The sequence below is a fragment of the Haliotis asinina genome, chromosome 10 (genome assembly GCF_037392515.1).
Source record: "Haliotis asinina isolate JCU_RB_2024 chromosome 10, JCU_Hal_asi_v2, whole genome shotgun sequence".
Lineage (NCBI taxonomy): Eukaryota > Metazoa > Mollusca > Gastropoda > Lepetellida > Haliotidae > Haliotis > Haliotis asinina.
Window position 1 is genome coordinate 38,019,367 of NC_090289.1, and position 21,036 is coordinate 38,040,402.

General features: G+C 37.7%; 1 protein-coding gene across 7 annotated transcripts in view; it reads right to left on the reverse strand.

The window, feature by feature from the left end:
* LOC137297712 (dipeptidyl peptidase 4-like) overlaps nucleotides 1-21,036 on the reverse strand; it is a 499,818-nt gene continuing 478,782 nt past the window's right edge. For all 7 annotated transcript variants that reach the window (XM_067829642.1, XM_067829640.1, XM_067829641.1 and 4 more), the window contains 21 exons: nucleotides 20,655-20,729; nucleotides 20,120-20,172; nucleotides 19,227-19,305; nucleotides 18,136-18,256; nucleotides 17,505-17,665; nucleotides 16,224-16,318; nucleotides 15,459-15,582; nucleotides 14,899-14,937; nucleotides 14,465-14,572; nucleotides 13,938-14,029; nucleotides 12,938-12,985; nucleotides 12,043-12,206; nucleotides 9,737-9,835; nucleotides 8,765-8,840; nucleotides 7,462-7,656; nucleotides 6,834-6,888; nucleotides 5,864-5,963; nucleotides 4,485-4,549; nucleotides 3,864-3,936; nucleotides 2,703-2,776; nucleotides 1-2,444 (listed from right to left, as the gene is read on the reverse strand). In XM_067829642.1, coding sequence (XP_067685743.1) covers nucleotides 2,286-2,444; nucleotides 2,703-2,776; nucleotides 3,864-3,936; nucleotides 4,485-4,549; nucleotides 5,864-5,963; nucleotides 6,834-6,888; nucleotides 7,462-7,656; nucleotides 8,765-8,840; nucleotides 9,737-9,835; nucleotides 12,043-12,206; nucleotides 12,938-12,985; nucleotides 13,938-14,029; nucleotides 14,465-14,572; nucleotides 14,899-14,937; nucleotides 15,459-15,582; nucleotides 16,224-16,318; nucleotides 17,505-17,665; nucleotides 18,136-18,256; nucleotides 19,227-19,305; nucleotides 20,120-20,172; nucleotides 20,655-20,729 — 2,055 coding nt within the window. In that variant the 3' untranslated portion in view covers nucleotides 1-2,285. The remainder of the gene's footprint in view (nucleotides 2,445-2,702; nucleotides 2,777-3,863; nucleotides 3,937-4,484; nucleotides 4,550-5,863; nucleotides 5,964-6,833; nucleotides 6,889-7,461; nucleotides 7,657-8,764; nucleotides 8,841-9,736; nucleotides 9,836-12,042; nucleotides 12,207-12,937; nucleotides 12,986-13,937; nucleotides 14,030-14,464; nucleotides 14,573-14,898; nucleotides 14,938-15,458; nucleotides 15,583-16,223; nucleotides 16,319-17,504; nucleotides 17,666-18,135; nucleotides 18,257-19,226; nucleotides 19,306-20,119; nucleotides 20,173-20,654; nucleotides 20,730-21,036) is intronic.

Here is a 21,036-nt window from a genome sequence, read left to right on the forward strand (position 1 = left end):
TTTTTTTTTTTTTTTCAGAATATTTTGTGATAGTCTTAGATTTCAACAATTCGAAACCTATACAACACATGCTCTGGAAAAGTCATGGAAAAAAGTGGCACTTGGTTAATATAAGCAGTTATTCCACCCAAGGCAGGTGTTGCCAACACAGTCTGCCACCTGTGTGATATGACTAACAAGGAATTGGCTATCTAGGTTAGGGTTTGGACCAAACAGGAAATGCAGCCCTGAGTTGAAGTTCACAAACGGACAATTTGAAATCCATTAACATTCACTCCTTTGGCGCTTAAACTTTGCACCAAATTAATTACATACTTTCTTTAACCTGGGAAGGGTTAATGGCAGAATATTACATCATGCTGTCGTGACCTTGAACTGATGAAATCTCTTTTTTCCTAACATTAACCCTTCACCTTTCCAACTTAAAAGATATGTTTCCCTTAATAGTAAAGTGAGTGGGAATATCATAATCACATCATAAGAAACCAAATTTAAGGACATTTATGAAAGTCATTAAGATCTGGTTTCTGAATTTTCTAAATACGCAGCAACATGTGTTTCTCTGGGAATCCATTTAATGAACCATCTTAAAAGTTATGCCCACAAACCTCAACTAACAAAATATCTGCGTAAAGATGATGAGTAAATAAAAGTGACATCACGCATGTGATAAGCAGTCACTCAAGAATGACAAAAGCTGGTATCCAAGTCTGAAAATAGCACTCATGAAAATGCAAAAGAAGTAAAACACTTACAGATTTTGGAATCTACTGATTCACAATTGCTTGTGGCAAATGACATAACCATGAAACCATGCAAAGAGAAGTTTAGAGGAACAGACAAATGTCAATGCATGCATTTTTGAACCTGCTGTCATGTTCAAGGTATGACCAGCATACCGTGAGACTGGTAGATATTCAAAGATTTTAACTTTGTAGAATCATAGTACCGGTAACTGCTTCAGATAAGGGACTCTTGTACAACATGATTCCAATATTTCACTTTATAAAATGTACCATTAAAAAAGTAGGGGATATTGGATTTACAAGACTTCTAAAACATCAAATGATGAAGCCAAGGGAGAGACAGATGATGAAGAGAAAGATGAAGAGAAATTAATGGAAAATGTGACAATTTATTCCTTTCCTTCGGAAACATTCCATCTGCATGGATATATATTACGTTTTCTCTTATGCATTGGCATTGACTATTGGTATGCTTCCAAAATGGAATTTCCTCCATTTTTCAGTGGTATTTAAAAAATGTACATGTATTTAGCAGCATTTAATTAGTTTGGAAATGAGGTCAAACACTGACAGAAATTGATGGACAGAATTCATGTGCAAATTATATGCAAAACACTGCTATATGTAATCACTACATTGAAGCTGAGGAAGGAATAAAGACTGACACAGATTCTTGTGACAACATGGCAGCAAGACACATAGATTTCTTGAATGTAAGTTTCTTGCTTGGACATGAGGTCATGCTCATCGTAAAGGAACTTCCATATCAGCTGCAGAAATTGAGATTAGACCAGCTGATGGACATCATTTTATAATGGGATGAGAAGCATGTTAACTGCATAGGTGAAATGGTGAATGAGAAATGTTTCAACTTGTATATGAAGGATTTGGCAATCACAGGGTATGGAAGCTCCTCTACGAACAGCACCTTATCTCACCCACAATGATCAAATTAGCTGGTACACACACTATACCATAGGTAAATCCACAAACATGATGCAGGTTTTATTCTCCCATTGGGTTTGCAGTTTCTTTCATTCAGGTTGGAAGCAGTTATACCTTACAGAGCTGAACATGTTTCAACAGAGTTGGGAATTTTAAAACAGCTAAACATCACCTCTGGGAATGTAGGGAAATAACCATATCAAATTATTTTTTCAAATATCAGTCATGGTAATCATAATCCAGATAAAACAATCCATGAAAACAATGACTATTTTAAATTTAAAAATGGGAGTTTTTAAGTAAATGGTACTGCACGCTAGTCAATGTGATGCAGGTAACCATGGCGATAACATTGATCCTTGTTAGGTAAAAATACACTTCCGTCTCTCAGTAAAGTAGTAAAATAGTTTAGTTGGCCACAGTACCTGTTCAAACATCATTGAAAGAGAATTCCTTACAGGATTATCTCCCTTGGAGGAAATAGGTTGTTTTCAGGAGTTACCTCCCTTAATGTGGCCCTCAATTGTTTCTCTGTCACCTGTAGGTGGGATTTTTTCAATATAAAATGCCTAGTTTTCTATAATTTCATTCTTTTCATCTACTTTCTTCCTTTTCTTTATCATCCAATTTTGGAGGTTTGCCAAACTTAAGTGATCGGCCATCAAAGCATTCAACTAGGAAATCCTCCAGGGTTTCGTATAGATGGCGTCTTGTGTTTCCACCTAACAAACCATGATGTTTGTCAGTATACACCTGTAAACAAAACAAATGTTGGTGAGCAGATGTGTTTGAGTAGTTACAAATTGAAAAGAATTCATACCTTTCATACAAACTTTGGTTAACAAGTCTGTACTGTCCCTGTTAAATATATATGGTACACCTCCTTGACCCGAGCTATTATCACATCCTTTCTACTGTTAGATCTGTGGCCCTAGTTACTTTTTACCGACCCTCGTATCACCATGGCTGTCCCAGCCCTGTCAAGGTCATGCTATTGCCCTGACAACTCACCTGTAATCTGAAATATACATTAGCTTCTGTCAAAGCCTTCATGAGCTGAGCAGAGTGCTGGAAATGGACATTGTCTGAAACACATCAAAATCAGCACTGTCAGCGCATTTTGCATTTGTCCCTTACATGCACTTCTAAATGATTATTACTGCTAGACACATATTAGATGATCCTGCGCACTAAACACATTTGTGACGAGCGGCGGTACAATGAATTGGGTGAGTACACTTGGCTGCTACAGGTAGCTTGACGATTATGCACATGCAATACATGCTAACCGTGACATGAAATCAACACCACATATTCCTTTGAATGATAAGACTGCAATTTCAGGCATAAGATACTGATATTCCACGCTAACCTTTAGTTAAGACGAAGACAAATAGATGATTGGGGCATTGACAAGCATTTTAGATATTCAACAATTTTGTTATAAAAAACCTAGGAAAATGTCATTTGCTTCGTGAAATGGATCGGTGGTCCTAACATATGTGCTCAGTATATTGTGTTGATTCAATTTGTTGGGATTGTACCTGTTCCCAAATTAATTGTGCTATAACAACTCATGCGTTAAGCGCACAGGGAAAATGAACTTCTCAATATTTATCAAACAACCTGTCTCCCTTTTGTTTCCAGTGGATCGTTCTGTGGGGCGTTCCCAAGTATGCAAATTGGGGTCATTTGTCAGGTCGTGGATCATCTTATATGTGTTTACCAGTATGTACATTGGCCTTTAGTGTAATTAACAAATAAACATCTTAGATATTAGAATAACCAGAACTGACAGTATATCGTTTACATAATTTAACCTGTTTAACCTCTTTTTCATAATCACTAGTCTAATAAACACACTTACTTGAAGATATAACTATCTGCATGGGGACATATACAGAGGGACACCAAAAATGGGCTTAACACATTGTACCCATGTGAGGAATCAAACCCCAGTCTTTGGCATCACAAATGATCAGTTAATTACTCCACTGCCCTTTTACTTAAAAATATAAATGTCTGCATATAAACATCTACTGCCCCAAACACTGGACCATAATTGGTAATGCCCTGATCTAAGATCAAAGATCAAAATCAAAGACACAGATGAGTTTTTCACTTTTAACAGCTGAACAATATCAGTGTAACTAGTAGACGTGATCTACGTACCATCGCCAGTGCCGTGTACCAGCATGAACTTGGTTTTCTTCATCCTCTCAGCATAATGTGATACATTGGCATCCTGGAAGACAAAAACATCATCTGAAATGCCAGATGTGACTTGAGCGTCTAGTCCAGACACAAAGGTGATTGAATTTCTGTCTGATATGCTCGGTAAATAACAGAAGCTAAGTGACTCAATGGTTTTCGAACAGATTGTAAAATATCACACAATAGTTATCATTGTCCATAGCTTGGGAATGTTATTGACATGTTTCACTTTGGTCTTGTGAAAAGTGGAATGTTGCAAGAGCATATTCCAGACCACTCTAATTCTCAACCACCTCAGATGGCTTATCCCATTGAGACGATGATGATCTCGTCACAATGACCTGATAGTTCTTGATGAATCTTTACACTGTGAATTTGAATTTAGTTCATCAAATAGTCAGTGAGGGAGTTTAGTTTTACGCTGCACTCAGCAAATATTCCAGCTATATGGCAGCGGTCTGTCCAGAATCTTCAATAACAGCTTCAGACTTCTATAGCTTGGTATGGAACTTTCTTCAAGGTGATAACCAGATGGCCTGTTGTACTCGTACAGCGTTACTCTGCCACCAATGAACTCACCCTGTAGGCCTGGCGATTATCCCCAGGATCTGGCGTGCCCATGTACCTCTCTGTGTACACCGAGTCTGAAATATATGCAACAGCATCATAAAAGAGTCAACTGTGGATGACTAATGACCTATGAACAATGACCTACCTTGGTATATCTGACTAATGACCTACCACGGTCTGTCTGAACAATGCCCTACCACAGTATGTCCGAACAATGACCTGCCAGTCTGTCTGAATAATGACCGTCCACAGTATGTCTGACAAAAAACCAACCACATCATGTCTAACTACTCACCTACCACAGTATGTATGAACAATGACCTACCATAATATATCTGACAATGATGTACCATAGTATATCTGACAATGACCTGCCAGTCTATCTGAATAATGACCGTCCACAGTATGTCTGAACAATGACCCACTATAGTCTGTCTGAACAATGGTCTACTACAGTCTGTCCGAACAATGACCTGCCAGTCTATCTGAATAATGATCGTCCAGTCTGTCTGAACAATGACCTGCCAGTCTATCTGAATAATGACCGTCCACAGTATGTCTGAACAATGACCTACCATAGTCTGTCTGAACAACGGCCTACCACAGTATGTCCGAACAATGACCTGCCAGTCTGTCTGAATAATGACCGTCCACAGTGTGTCTGAGCAATGACCTACTATAGTCTGTCTAAACAACGGCCTACCAGAGTATGTGCGAACAATGACCTGCCAGTCTGTCTGAATACTGACTGTCCACAGTATGTCTGAACAAAGACCTATCATAGTCTGTCTGAACAATGCCCTACCACAGTATGTCTGAACAATGACCTGCTAGTCTGTCTGAATAATGACCATCCACAGTATGACTAATAACTAACCACATTATGTCTGACTATTGACCTACCACAGTATGTCTGAACAATGAATCTACCTTAGTATATCTGACAATGATGTACCATAGTATATCTGACAATGATGTACCATAGTATATCTGACAATGACCTACAATAATATCTCCCAACAATGACATATAATTGTATATCAGACAATGACCTGCCACAGTATCTCCCAACAATAAACTACCACAGTATATCTGACAATGACCTGCCATAGTATCTCCAAACAATGACATACAAATGTATATCTGACATTGATCTGCCACAGTATCTCCCAACAATGACCTACAATAGTATATCCGACAGTGACCTACCATAGTATATTCCAACCATGACCTACCATAGTATATCTGACAATGACCTACCACAGTATATCTGACATTGACCTGCCATAGTATCTCCCAACAATGACCTACAATAGTATATCCGACAGTGACCTATCATAGTATATTCCAACAATGACCTACCACAGAGTCTCCCGACAATGACCTACCATAGTATATCCAGTCGGTGACTGGGGCCACAGCAATGCCACATGGGAAGGTTTCTGTCCCTCTGCCCAGTGCTGACAATGTCAGGAACCCTCCATAGGACTGAAAACATCATTTTCGGTTATTTATATTTAGTGTAGGACATGAAGTGATTGTTCATTACCATTTATAGGAATATTTAAAGTTACATCGTTCTTAGAAAAGATGACTCTGTCATGACCATAACAGATTAAATACATGCATTTCCTTAAGAAAATAAATGTGCATTGTCTAACTTTTTCTTGAGTAGTATATGTAACATGTCTTCAATAGGCAGACACTACCAAATTGTCCCTAAATCTCTTACATATAGAGGCGGTGGGGTAGCCTAGTGGTTCAAGCGTTCGCTCGTCACGCCGATGAACCCATGTTGGATTCCCCACATGGGTACAATCTGTGAAACCCATTTTCTGATGTCCCCCGCCATGATATTGCTGGAATATTGCTAAAAGTGGCGTAAAACTAAACTCACTCACTCACTCTTACATATATCACAAATTGTCATCATAATATCAAGAATTATAAAAGTACTTAATCATTCTAAAATATGTTCAAGAATCATTCTAAAACAGCTTATAGAAAGCAGTTTGTGTTTGTGTTTTGCTGATAATAAACAGTTTGACAACAAATGAGTGAGTGAGTGAGTAAAAGTTTATACCGCATTCAGCAATATTGCAGCTATATGGCAGAAGTATGGAAACAATCGAGTCTGGACCAGACAATCCAGTGATCAGCAGCATGAGCATCGATCTATGCCACTGGGAACCGATGACATCAGCAAATCTGACCACCTGATCTGTTAGTTGCCTCTTTCATCAAGCATGGGTTACAAAAGGCCAATATTCTAACCAGCACCTTCATGGAAGACTATAATGAACACTACAATGTGTGTAAGTACTGTGTGTGTAATGTGTGTAAGACACAGATTCTCACCCATCCCCATATTGCCATCTTCTCAGAGTCTACGTAGTGCAGCTTAGAATAATGTCTGAAACAAACAACTGTCATGTTAAAACCAATGATAAAAGCAATGTAAAAGCAACTATTAAACAACCTACTCCTCAGATGCAACAGTATCTCGTATACAGTTAACGAGTCATCACAGATATAGAAAAGTTAATCTAGAATAAAACGTGCATAGTTTCATCTGTCAACAAATCACACTTTCAAACTTTAAAAGTGACTTTCATCCATTGGATGTATTGATCATAAGATAAAAAGATCCCGAACAAAGACCATAATACATACTGCTATCCCTTTGACTTGATAAAATATTGCAGCCACGATCTAAGGAGCAAGTTCAGCCTGACATTTTGTACTCCACAGTCACTATACACTTTGTCCTTTTTGACCAAATTAAAACCTACTTAGAGACCCTCACTCACTTAAATTTACTATAGTATTGCTATTGGCAACATTTGTATTCATGCCAAACAAGACATCCTACTTTAAACATCAAATGTATATAACCATACACAACATACAAAGATAGACTTAATATATCCAGATGCACAAATTCCTCAGAAAATGACTACAACCATATTTAACAATGACTACTCACTCTCCTGCTTTGAGAGCATCCTCAACTTCCACTGTCCCAAGACGCTTGTATATCTGTTGCAGGAATGTCTGACCACGACCCCCTGAACCACGCCCATCGGCATATGCATAGATGTAGTTCTTTGAGCTGGTCAGATATGTCTCCCAGCCAATGGAGAACTCATCTGTCACTTTCTGTGTGCCAGGGCCTCCATATCTGAAAATGACAGAAAGACGAGTTCATATTTACCTCTAGTGAGTGAGTTTAGTTTTACACCACACCCAGCAATAATCCAGCCATACTGTGTCAGCCAGTAAATAATTAAGTCTGGACCAGACAATCCACTGGTCAACATTCATCTACGGATGACATGTGTCAACCAAGTCAGCAAGCCTGACCACCTGGTCCTGGGTTATTTATAACTATGGGTTTAGAGACTAGCATCATTGTTGATGTTGATATTGTTTATCCATAGAAGACAGTACATATTTTCGGTCAGGCCACTGAGGGGAGAACAGTACTCCGATCCTCTAAACACGGCGGTTTATTGTGCAGAGTTGCTTCCCTTGGAAGGCTAGGAACCTATGGGTTTGAATCCCAGTTCATAAAGCGTCCATGTTTTTCAGCCTCATATTTAAGGGCTTCATTAAAGTGGTCATTGACCTGCATCACTTTGGACTGTCCTTCCACATTATGTTGCTGTAATCGGAATCTTGTTCACAACAGTTCATCCAACTCACTCACTCACTCACTCACTCACTCACTCACTCACTCACTCACTCACTCACTCACTCACTCACTCACTCACTCACTCACTCACTCACTCACTCACTCACTCACCATATTGTACTGGATTTAGCATCCAACCTGAGAGTGGGAGGATGTGGGTTTTGTCCCCAGCTGCCATCATACCAAAAGACGTCAAAATATGGTCCCTGCCTGGCACTCATCATTAATGGGTACAACAAAGACTTGTCACCTCTGAGTCAGAATAACGTGTGGGGTATTCTTACTTAACTGTGGTGTGGTATCTCAGTGAGCCAAAACAATAAAACCAGCTTAAGTCTGGGCTGGTACAACAGCCACACATACACATGCATGCACATTGTCATATGAGCGAAATATTCTCCAGTACGTCATTAGACCCCATTTCATCTTACTCACCCACAAACTGGGGATCAGGGATAATCTCCCTTCTTCAGAATGTCCTTAGCAGACAAACTCTGAGGTGACTCTTTTCTAGTAATTACTTAATCATTTTGTTTACCATCCCAAAGTCACCATGCATGAATCACAACATTTTCTGTACTGAGCATAAACTCACACATTGAGGATGAGTGGGTATGTTGTAATCTCCTCCACTTTCATTTTTGGTGGTAGCAACATCTTTCCCCAAATCTCTGAAACAGAACAAGCAAGACTTCAGCACGATCATCAATTCACCTACTGCTCACTAGCTGCAGGTGAGCTACAGTATGTGTTTCAAGCTGGAAGCTGCTGTCAGTATTGAACTTCACTTACACATGTGAGTGAGTATGGTTTTATGCTGCTTTTAGCAACATTCCAGCATTATCATGACAGTGGACACCAGAAACTGGCTTCACACATTGTACCCATGAGGGAATCAAACCCATCTTTTCAGTGTGACAAGTGAACGCTTGAACCACTAGGCTAACCCAACACTGCTCAGTTAAGGAAGTACTACACTTCCTCTTTCAGTGTGCAGGGCAGAACAGATCATACCAGGTTTAACCAGACAGACTGGGTGCCATTGTACCAAGGTGCATGATCATGCTGTCAACCCTTGGTTCACCTGGCCTTCATTCATCATGCCATCATACCACAGCTTCTTTACTGCTCACAGCAGTAACAGAAACAACATTCACAACATCCAATGTCTACTGTTGCAATGGGATGGTGGGATAGTTCAGTAGTTAAAGCATTAGCTTGCCATGCTAATGGGCCAGGTTTGATTTTCTGATTTGAGGCAGTGAGAAGCTCATTTCTGGTTCTCCCCTCCCCCGTGATCTTGCTGGAAAATTGCCACAATAGGCTTAAATGGCAACCCCCTCACACTAGGAAAAGACTACTTCCCCTTTTAGGAACTTGAAGATGATAAGGCTTGCTTTGTTTACTCATTAACTCAAGATCAAGTTCTGATCAAACTGAATATTTCCATTCTGTTTGAAAAATTCCATGATGAAATATTAAGTCTTTACATCCATATAACGTAGTGGTTCCCAGACATCCTACATTTCATTGGTAACTGGGACAGTAAACAAATCTGTACACTTACTCTGGCCATTTTCAATTTCAATAAAGATATCTTCTTGCTGCGGCAGAGCCTTTTTGGACAGTCTCTCTCCAAGGGCAGTGTTGTTCTCCATACGTGCAACTGAAACACAGTGAACAATTAACTTAAGTCATCAAAATGAAAACATACTGACGACATATCTTGGAAAAGGAAAAGTGACATCAGGAAATTAAATGTTCCCAGGTGCAGTTTGTAAATGGTATTAGCCCACTTTGCCCTACTATCAAGTGATTTCCATTCTACACCTTCAGTTCAGTAAAGAGAGAAAATAATGCAGTTTTGTATATATCAATACGTTCAAGCATCAAAAGGCACCACTTGAAAATTTGAATAATGTGTATAGCAAGTTTCATCTTGAAATATTCTACATTTTGCCATTTTGTTGTTACTTTTCCAGAAATGATCAAAGTACTAATTTCATATAAAATCCATACTGTTGTCATGAAAATGAAAAAGTATACTTTAGACAATATATATCCCAAATAATTTGATTTGCTTAGTCGCCTTCTAGAAGTTGCTGGCAAAGAGATGACCAAACTTTATGGACAATCAACCTTTTTATTTTAACAATGTTGACATTTCGGTAAAGGTTCTTATACTGTTCTTTCATATACATATGCTTGAAAATGGTATAAGAACCTATATCAAAACATCATTGTTGTTAATATAAAGAGGCTGATCATCCATAAAGCTGTGTCATCCTTAAATACATGAATTAAAATGACACACAAATGGTATAAGAACCTATATCAAAACATCATCTTTGTTAATATAAAGAGGCTGATCATCCATAAAGCTGTGTCATCCTTAAATACATGAATTAAAATGACACACAAATGGTATAAGAACCTATATCAAAACATCATCTTTGTTAATATAAAGAGGCTGATCATCCATAAAGCTGTGTCATCCTTAAATACATGAATTAAAATGACACACAAATGGTATAAGAACCTATATCAAAACATCATCTTTGTTAATATAAAGAGGCTGATCATCCATAAAGCTGTGTCATCCTTAAATACATGAATTAAAATGACACACAAATGGTATAAGAACCTATATCAAAACATCATCTTTGTTAATATAAAGAGGCTGATCATCCATAAAGCTGTGTCATCCTTAAATACATGAATTAAAATGACACACAAATGGTATAAGAACCTATATCAAAACATCATCTTTGTTAATATAAAGAGGCTGATCATCCATAAAGCTGTGTCATCCTTAAATACATGAATTAAAATGACACACAAATGGTATAAGAACCTATATCAAAACATCATCTTTGTTAATATAAAGAGGCTGATCATCCATAAAGCTGTGTCATCCTTAAATACATGAATTAAAATGACACACAAATGGTATAAGAACCTATATCAAAACATCATCTTTGTTAATATAAAGAGGCTGATCATCCATAAAGCTGTGTCATCCTTAAATACATGAATTAAAATGACACACAAATGGTATAAGAACCTATATCAAAACATCATCTTTGTTAATATAAAGAGGCTGATCATCCATAAAGCTGTGTCATCCTTAAATACATGAATTAAAATGACACACAAATGGTATAAGAACCTATATCAAAACATCATCTTTGTTAATATAAAGAGGCTGATCATCCATAAAGCTGTGTCATCCTTAAATACATGAATTAAAATGACACACAAATGGTATAAGAACCTATTCAAAACATCATCTTTGTTAATATAAAGAAGTTGATCATCCATAAAGCTGTGTCATCTCTATATCCCAAATAACCAACACGAGTTCACCACAAGACTGATCAGCATGGCAAGTTTCAAGAAGATATATTCAACAGAAAGGAAATCAGCATGGCAAGTTTCAAGAAGATATATTCAACAGAAAGGAAATCAGCATGGCAAGTTTCAAGAAGATATATTCAACAGAAAGGAAATCAGCATGGCAAGTTTCAAGAAAATATATTCAACAGAAAGGAAATCAGCATGGCAAGTTTCAAGAAGATATATTCAACAGAAAGGAAATCAGCATGGCAAGTTTCAAGAAGATATATTCAACAGAAGGGAAATCAGCATGGCAAGTTTCAAGAGGATATATTCAACATAAAGGAAATCAGCATGGCAAGTTTCAAGTAGATATATTCAACAGAGAGGAATTCTGCTTCAGAAATTCAATATGAATGACAGACAAATGGATGGACATTCTGATATATATCCCATATCTGTTATATCCCACTTTTATCAGCAAGCTGTATAGTAAAGGAATTGATTGACCCAACACTGCAGACAGCAATGACTTACTCTCTTCCATGGTGCTGGTGTCATACAAGGAGTAATACGGCACTCCAGGCCCTAGACACTCCAGGATGAAGTAGCGTGATGATCCACTGAAACTTGCGCTCACAAACTGGCATTTGTCACTGAGATCACATGTGATGCAGTTCACCTTACGATCATGGTCAACACTGAAACAAGTAATATTGTTGACATCATTTCAATGTTCTCATCAACTGTGTTTAGTGTCCTGATATCCTTCATGAACTAAAATTATTTATTTAAAAAAAAAAATTTTTAAAATCCAAATATATTTGATTTTTTATAAATAGAAATTGTTAATGTTAGAAATTAAAAGAAAGTTATACAATCTTCATTTCACACTTCCTAGATTCCAGCAGTAAAATTTACATATATTTATATATATTTCCCATACAAGGGAATTAAATGCTTTGTACTGAATACAAATGAAATTTATAGTTAATTTATTAGATTTCACACCTTTCAGGTGACAAAAGCCGCATTATAGAAGTATGTAAAGTCACTTGCTGCTCTATGTCCTGTGTCCCCTGTAGCCCTTGTTTGTTTGGGCCACACAATCCAGTGACTAACATCATGAGCATTGAAGCTGGATACAATGACATACATCTACAAAGTCTAAGAGCCTTTCTGAGGACCAATTCTATTACAGATCTTCATGAGGTTTGTTTCTTGTCTAGTGCTGCACTCAGCAATCTTTCACCTGTACAGATGGCAGTCCATAAATAATTGAATCTGAACCCAAAAATCCTGTGTTTGACATCTTGAGCATTGACTTATGCAATTTGGACATCTGCCAACTGAGTCAGTGAGCCTAACAGTGGCCTCTTATGATGAACATTGGTTTCTGAAGACCAGTTCTAACCCACATCGTCATGGTTACCTGTACACATGCTTCTTCTTGGGGTCCCCTCCATTTCCAAGGAAATATCTGTTTCAGAAATAAAACACTATCAGCAAGACGTCTGGTGACAACTTCTTGTTCATGAAAGAATTTTTGCTTTTCTTTGAACTGTCATTAGAATTGTACATCATGTGTTTTGCTTTCTTTGTTTGTTGTTTGTTTGCACTGAAACAGCATGCTATAGAGAATATGTAACATGTTTGAAGTTGAACAATGTGTAATTGCTATGTATACTGGACAAAATAAGTTACGGATATAGGTATTTTTATGATTGATATTTCATCAGTGTATCAATGAATAGATGCATCATTATTCATAATTTCAAAATTTGCAAATATCCCCAGGTATTTTTGTCCAGTATAGACATATATAACTCAAATTTTGAAGTAATTTCACTTTCAACTTCATATAGAAATGTTTGAATTGCTTCCTCAGGGAATTAGTACTGATAAAAAAGTTGTATTTAGCGGAATATTAGATATATGGCTGAATAAAGTGAGCATGTACAGAGTAAACAGCCTTGGTCTGCACCATATTGTTTTCAGTTACTGTGGTTTGCTATCAATTTTGATTTTCAAATTACAATGAGGCATAATTATTGGTACATCATATGGCAGACTGCCGACAATACTTAACATTGGTGACAATGGGGTAGCATAGTGGTTAAAGAGTTCACTCATCATGCCAAAGACCAGGGTTTGATTCCCCACATGGTTATAATGTGTAAAGCCCATTTCTGGTGTCTTGTACCATGATATTGCTGGAATACTCACTCACTCACTTAACATTCGTGAAGAGGCAATAAACGATATTCCTTGGATGGCACTGATAGCATTCAGATGCTGGCCCTACGCTGACCCAATGGCCAGTGTCAGTCGATGTTGGCCCAACTCTGAATGCTATCTAGGAAAAGTTGGACCTACCAAGGTTTAACTTCACTACAACACTAAACAATGACTCCTAATTCTGAAGTACTTACACCAGTTTCTGCTCATTGTCATAGCTGAGGATTTTGGTGACCTCTGACTGGTCCAGAGTCAAGAATATTTTGCTGTCTCCAGAGTTACCTCCCTGTGAATAGACCATAATAACCTCAACTATATGGTCTGAGATGACTGAACAGTGTATAAGTGTTAAAACTTATTCTTATTGTTAAAACATTCTGACACATAAGAAGATTAAAGTTACAAAAAGAAAACATGAACAGTTGTTCAAAAGTTAGAATTGTCTCCCCTTATATATTCAGTAAAGACATATTCTATACTTTGAAGCAAACATATATCTCAGTCATACTACAGCTATAATCAAAACAGGTTCTTTGTAGGTTTGTTTACCAAATAAGGGAGCAAGACTTTGTCCAAAGAGGTTTAGGAGGAAAAAGTTCTAATTACAAAAGGCAAGTTTCATTTATTTACCAACTTCTAAATGCCAAGCTAAGACTTCAGCAAACATTTTCCTCATTTAAAGTTTGGTGTTTGCCTGTCAAATGACAGATCTTTCACATACCCGGAACTCCACCATGGCGACATGTTTAAAGTAGCCAGCATCCTGGTCTCGCTGTGGCAGCACCCAGAAATACCGAGACCCGTCTGAGGAGAACACTGGGGAGGTGTACTGAAACAAAAACACAGGATCTATCAATCAAGGTCCATCAGTGAAAGGTCCATGTACTGGGCACATGACACATTCATAAGTGGGGCTGGAATGCTTGTGTTGTATTTAGTTTACTGGTGCACTCTGCGGTCATGCCTGATCCATTGCACTTGATAACTTATAGTAAAGAAACAAAGTACCATATTTATAAAAAAAAAGCCCACAGCATATGCAAATATACAAATATGCAATATTCTGTGTGTTCCTATCCTTTTCTACCTCAGTATATAAATGACAGCGGCATATCATATATGATACAACAAATATATAATGTATGTTATACTCACCAAATCAAGCCATGCCCCGTGTCCCTCTTCTCTCAGGCTCTGAAACAATACAATACATAGTTAGCTCAACATCCAGTCTGTCGCACATACCCTGAAACAATTGTCTAAGACACCTGTGCAAGTCTAGAATATGTGGCAAGTCTTGATACTCCCAGTTTCTGAAAATGAAGAAAGTCTCAGTGCTACTGTTCTTTCAAGATGATCACTGACGACCATTTTTTTATAATATTTATTTTTATTTTTTTTCGGTAGAATGGTCACAGGAATAGGGCAACCATAATCCAGAGGGAATGTCTATGCTATAACCTGGTCATTCCAGAGAATAGATGTTAGTCTCCCCATCATCCTACATACTGCCTTATCACCAGGATATAAAGCAAAAATTGTGCATGGATAAGAAGGACCTTGTTTCAACACAACCACTGGAAACAGGAGCATCTGCAGATCTTACAAACATAATTTACCTTCGGGATTGAAAAAGAAGTGACTTTCCATTGGGAAATGAGTTAAATGTCCTTTATAATCCTGTTGGATGATCATCTACAGTAGCATCTACTGACCTCCTGACATTGAGCATCCTTTGCATTGCACTTGGTGATGATGGAGAAGTTCTGAGGACGGTTCATCCAGCTCACCAGCAGAGAGTCGTCATCTTTCCACGTCACGGTAGTAAAGTAGTACTCTCTAGAAACACAGTAGATGAGCATGTACTATATACAGCATATATGAGTACTATAACAGTTGTCTTTAGTGCAGCAACTCGGAGAGAGTTAAGTTTGAATCTTAATCCTCCTCCATCATATTTTGAATCACAAACATGATCATATGAGGATGGATAACAAAGGTGTAAGAACAGTGTATATGAAATAAGCCAAAAACCCTGTCAGACACCAGGGCTGGTAACCTCAAAATGGTGAATTTACTCAGATGTATGGAACATCTAAAATTTTTACCAGACCATTGGACTGGCGAGCTGTAAATCTAGACTGTCCATCAGCTATCTAGCCCGTCTCAGGTGCTCAGACAAGCCTTATTTTATACACTGTTCAGCTATATATTCTTATCCTTCCTTTCTGCTCCAACTACTATATTAATGGCACACAAAGAAGCTCTGACTGTTTCACAAAGTGGGAAATGTTTTAGACTTTTCAACCAAATTGATATGCCATGATGTAACAGAAATACTGTTGACAGCATGCTCACACATGATCTTGATCACTACACCACAAATGTCAGTAAATATAATGTAAATATTCAGGATTTGTCAATCATAATCGATAATCAAATGGATCATGTAGCTAAGATACACAAACATACAAACTCACATGTTTCTGAAATCAGATGGTGGCTGGATTGTCTTGATTGCTTTCGTCTCGATGTTTATAATCTTGAGCTTGAATGTGGGATTAGCAAACCCAGGCTGTAGAACATAAAACTTGATCAATTTAGGCTGATAATGAGTGATCCTCAGTTTTCTCCATGTTTGTGAAGAAGATTTTCAACAGAATGACCAAATTACTGTCATCACCTAGGCAATAACGCCCTTTGTGATACTGACTCCATGGACCCCTGAATCTTCATTATCTGGGATCAAATTTTAGTTTTTTTTAAGTGTGCCTCATGGGCACTTTCATGATAATTAAGTGTGACATTTCAATTTCAGGCAAGTCATAAATTCATGGTATATTAAACTGAACTTCAAAACATTGCATGACATGAAGTGACTGTTCAAGTTGATATTATACTGTAACATTCAAAATTAAATTAAGAGTAATAAAACAATGCTCTGTATGTATTGTTCATGATTTACTGACCTAAAACTTTGAAAAGACATTGATGATTAACTGGCTGTCAAACCCGTACACGTTATCATTAGTCATCGTTCATAATGTAACTCTAAGTCATAAAAGATAATGGTAAAACATACTGTAATGTACTTTGGCAAACAAAGCATGTGTGCCCTAAGGGCACACTGGTAAGAATTTAATCATGCCATTTCAATTTCAGCCATGTCATCGGTGCAATCACTAATAATTCCAATTCCTGAATTATGATGAAGGATGACTGTATGCATTTCACCCTAGAGGTGTGCAGTTTCTTTCATTGTTACACTCTCACAATTTGACTTGGAAAGATCAGTACAGGAAAATATGAAAAAATGAAGCTACTTTGAAGTCAGTGTTGTTTATTTATCTAGATTTACGAGGCACAGGGCACAATTATAGTGTGGAGTCGTCATCATGAACTGTTTGTGTACTATCCATTTTTGAGTCTCTGGTATCTGACCCACTGACCTTCTGATCCAAGGTCAGTCAGCTGCAAAGGTCAGAATACCACCTGTATGACTCAATGTACTGCAATACTTGCACAAAAAAGTATTCAAGTTCTGGAGTGTACCGACATTCTCAAGCTTCAGCATTCAAAATAAGAACACAGACAAACCATGACAGCATACACTGTCTTGAGATATTAGCTATAAAATGTGGACATCTGGGAAGTTGAGAGGCAAATTCTGGTTGGGCAGTGCTATACAGAGAAAACAACTTGGCTCTATGAAAATAGGACTACCCACATGAAGAGGTCATGTTTACTGTATAGTTACATACCTTTGGATATGCAATTGTCCTGGTCTCGCCATAGGCACTGTTCATGTCACCATAAATGGGGAAGTAGTACTTCGGGACTTCGGTGTCATTGAAGACAGCGTAACAGAGGTAGGTGCCATTAGTCGACCACCAGACAGCATTATCAGCACCGAGGATCTCCTCTGTATAAACAGGTGAATATATCAGTATTTGCATGTCTAAGTCCAAGTCCAGACATGATCAATGTTGATGATAATGATGTGTTCAATACTTCAGTGACGTCAAAATATGCAAGCCATGTAAAGACAGATACACCACAGAAAGGACAAAGCTTGATGAAGTGTTCAATTCTGCAAAGTCTTCTAAAGACAGGCTCCATAAAAGGTGCTTTTAAAGAATTGGTCTTCAGTAACCCATAACATAAGAGGCAACTAACATGATCGGGTGGTCAGACTCACTGACTTGGTTGACACAGGTCATCGTATCCCAACTGCATAGGACATTGCTTCTGATGTTGATCACTTGATTGTTTGGTCCAAACTCTCCAATTTACTGACTGCCACCATATAGCTGGAGTATTGCTGGGTGTGGCATTAAACAACAAACCAACCAAACCATAGGCGACACTCTAAAGATGGCTCGAAGATCCTACCTTCATACACCCAGTCAGGGACACCATTGTAGATGAGGCCTGGGATCCCACCTTCCACCAGGGCTATCGGGCTAGATTCAATGTCTGCCTTGTAGTATATGTTGTTTTCTTGGATCATCAGCTGAAACAGAGAAGCATTAACATATTATCCCATGTCAAGGCTGGGATAAGAACCCAGACCATGAGTGAGTGAGTGAGTTTAGTTTAGTTTTACGCCACACTCAGCAATATTCCAGCTATACGGTGGTGGTGTGTAAATAATCTAGTCTGGACCAGACAATCCAGTGATATACAACATGCATCGATCTGCGCAATTGGGAACCGATGACGTGTAAACCAAGTCAGCGAGCCTGATCACCTGATCCCGTTGGTTGCCTCTTACAACAAGCATAGTCACCTTTTAAGGCAAGCATGGGTTGCTGACGGCCTATTCTACATTATTGTCTACATTATTATTTTCACCAGAAGCCTTCATTAATATCAGCAATATGATGACTTAATAATACTAAGTTTTAATAAAAAGCACATGACTGACAAAATACTGATTAAGATCACGCTGATGTCATTTGGTAATATGAGGTTTGTTTCTCTGTTACATTGTAAAACTGAGCAATATTCTAGCAATTTAACAGCCACCTACAAATAACTAAGACATTCTCAAGGTAATGTTACATTCAGTCAGGAAACAAACTCTACTAAAACCAAACTAATCAATGTCTTTTCATAAAATTTAACAAAATAGCCGAAACACAGCAATACTATTCATTTGACATTCAAGTCCCCTTTCCAGAATGCAAGGACTGTTGAGTGAAAATACTAGCAACAAATGAACATGTAGACATGTCTGTTTTATTCCATAATATCCTGATGATTTCATTAACACTTAACATTAAATTACAAATAAACTGGTCTATGAAGGTCTTGACTGTTTAGTTGGTGAAATATACAAGTTGGATTTGTTGACCATGTTCATTTAAAACAGCTACAAGGAGTCGTCAAGATATTTGCTGGACTTGGACTGAGATACTCAGGTTGTTAAGTAACTGAATTTGTAAGCGATAAGCTTACCATGAGACACATAACTCACTTACCAGGCTATGTCCTTTGGGTGCCCACGCCACATACTGGTACCTACTGCCTGGACCAGGCCCCTTGAGCTTCAGCAGTTCTCTGAAACAGACACAACTTGAATGTCATCACTTGTTTAAACAATGCTTCAGGAACAAACACTTTGGTGTCAGTTATACATCATCTTGAAGGAGTGATCCAATTTGTTAACATTTTGAATTCATGGAGCATTAATTATTTCATTTTGACACAAGCTAATGATATAAACTTTAATTAAAAACCATGAATCACCAGTTTGTTTTAATGCTTCTATCATGAGACATGAGGAGTAAACACGGAAATAGATTGTGGCAACATATGATAATCAGGTGTGAAAATGACTATACAATATTATACAATTACAACTTATGACGTCAATACTCCTCAAAAATCAATACTGACTGAGGACGAAGTAATTTGTTATATAATTACAAAAAATATTTCCCTACAAACTAATAGCATTATTTCAACAATACTGTGACATATGAACATAACTTGATGTCATAACATATTTTAGTAACTCAAGTCTGTATGACTTTTAGTTGGACCTAGGTTGGAGTCAATATGCTGTTGGAGTCAATGGTCACATGACGCCTCAAGACCAATCAGGTAGTGAGGAAAATATGCTTGCATAATCATAATAATAACTGTATAATCTTTAAGAGCTTACAAAATCTAATGATGGACATGAGGTACGTAAACATTTCTTGATGGACATGAGTACTAACTCATCTGTCATTAACAGACAGAGGTGCTGGGCCTTGCATGACATGCATAAGGTATTTGAGACCTCATATTGAAGACAAGAAGTAAATTCTAGTCACATCTACACTGGAAGATCATAAGCTTCGACAGCTAAACTACATAGTGAGCTCACCGTGTGTTGACATCATACACACTATAGGAAGCTAGCGTTGAGTGGCGGTACACCTGAAGGAGAGAATGACAGAAATATACCATACGGATATCAACATGGTAGTGTTCTGTGGTGCTGTGTTATTGATAAACATAAAAATAAGAAATTTAACTAACTCAAACTTCCATTTTATTCACACGCCACAATTAATTAGAATGAAACAGTTTATGGAAACATGAAAACACAACACTCTTTGGACGAATGCTGCAGGTGATTTCTTAACGAAACTTAGAAAAATTATTAGTTTCAAATGATCTTCATGGGATGTAATGAGCAGGTGCTTTTCCCAAATATTGTTGAATTGACATTATCCATGTCAAGTGAGTTCTAAAATAATGAAAACTCTCTGAAGTTCTACTAGAACATTTTCACACAAACAGAGGCAATTGCATGATTGTCTACAATGACAACTGCCTGGTCGATGAGTCTTTTTATGAACACATGCTAATTAGAATAATACACAGGTTTAATTTAATGGCATTTCTTGACTACTCACAGGTTCAACATCAGATTTCAATAGGACATATTTCTTGTCTGGAGAAAGGGAATATTGCCCAGTATCCAGCTGCCTCTGTGGAGGAAAGTCAATACTTTGTAAACATGGTAACTAACATTTCTACACATGTATGAATTAGACATCTTTTATGCTTTTGTACAGTGTTACCATGGAGATATTCAAGTGCATTGCTTAGATTCATCCACAGCTGCTTATAGACACAAATGGTGCAAATTGGTCCATGAGGAGTGTGGTGCATTTCGCATAACAGAATTAAACTGAGTATATATATAATACTGACTGTTGCACTTCCACTGTTACCTACTGTATCTGAGACAGGTGTCCTTGTACTACTGTATCCGTGACGAGTGCCATTGTACTG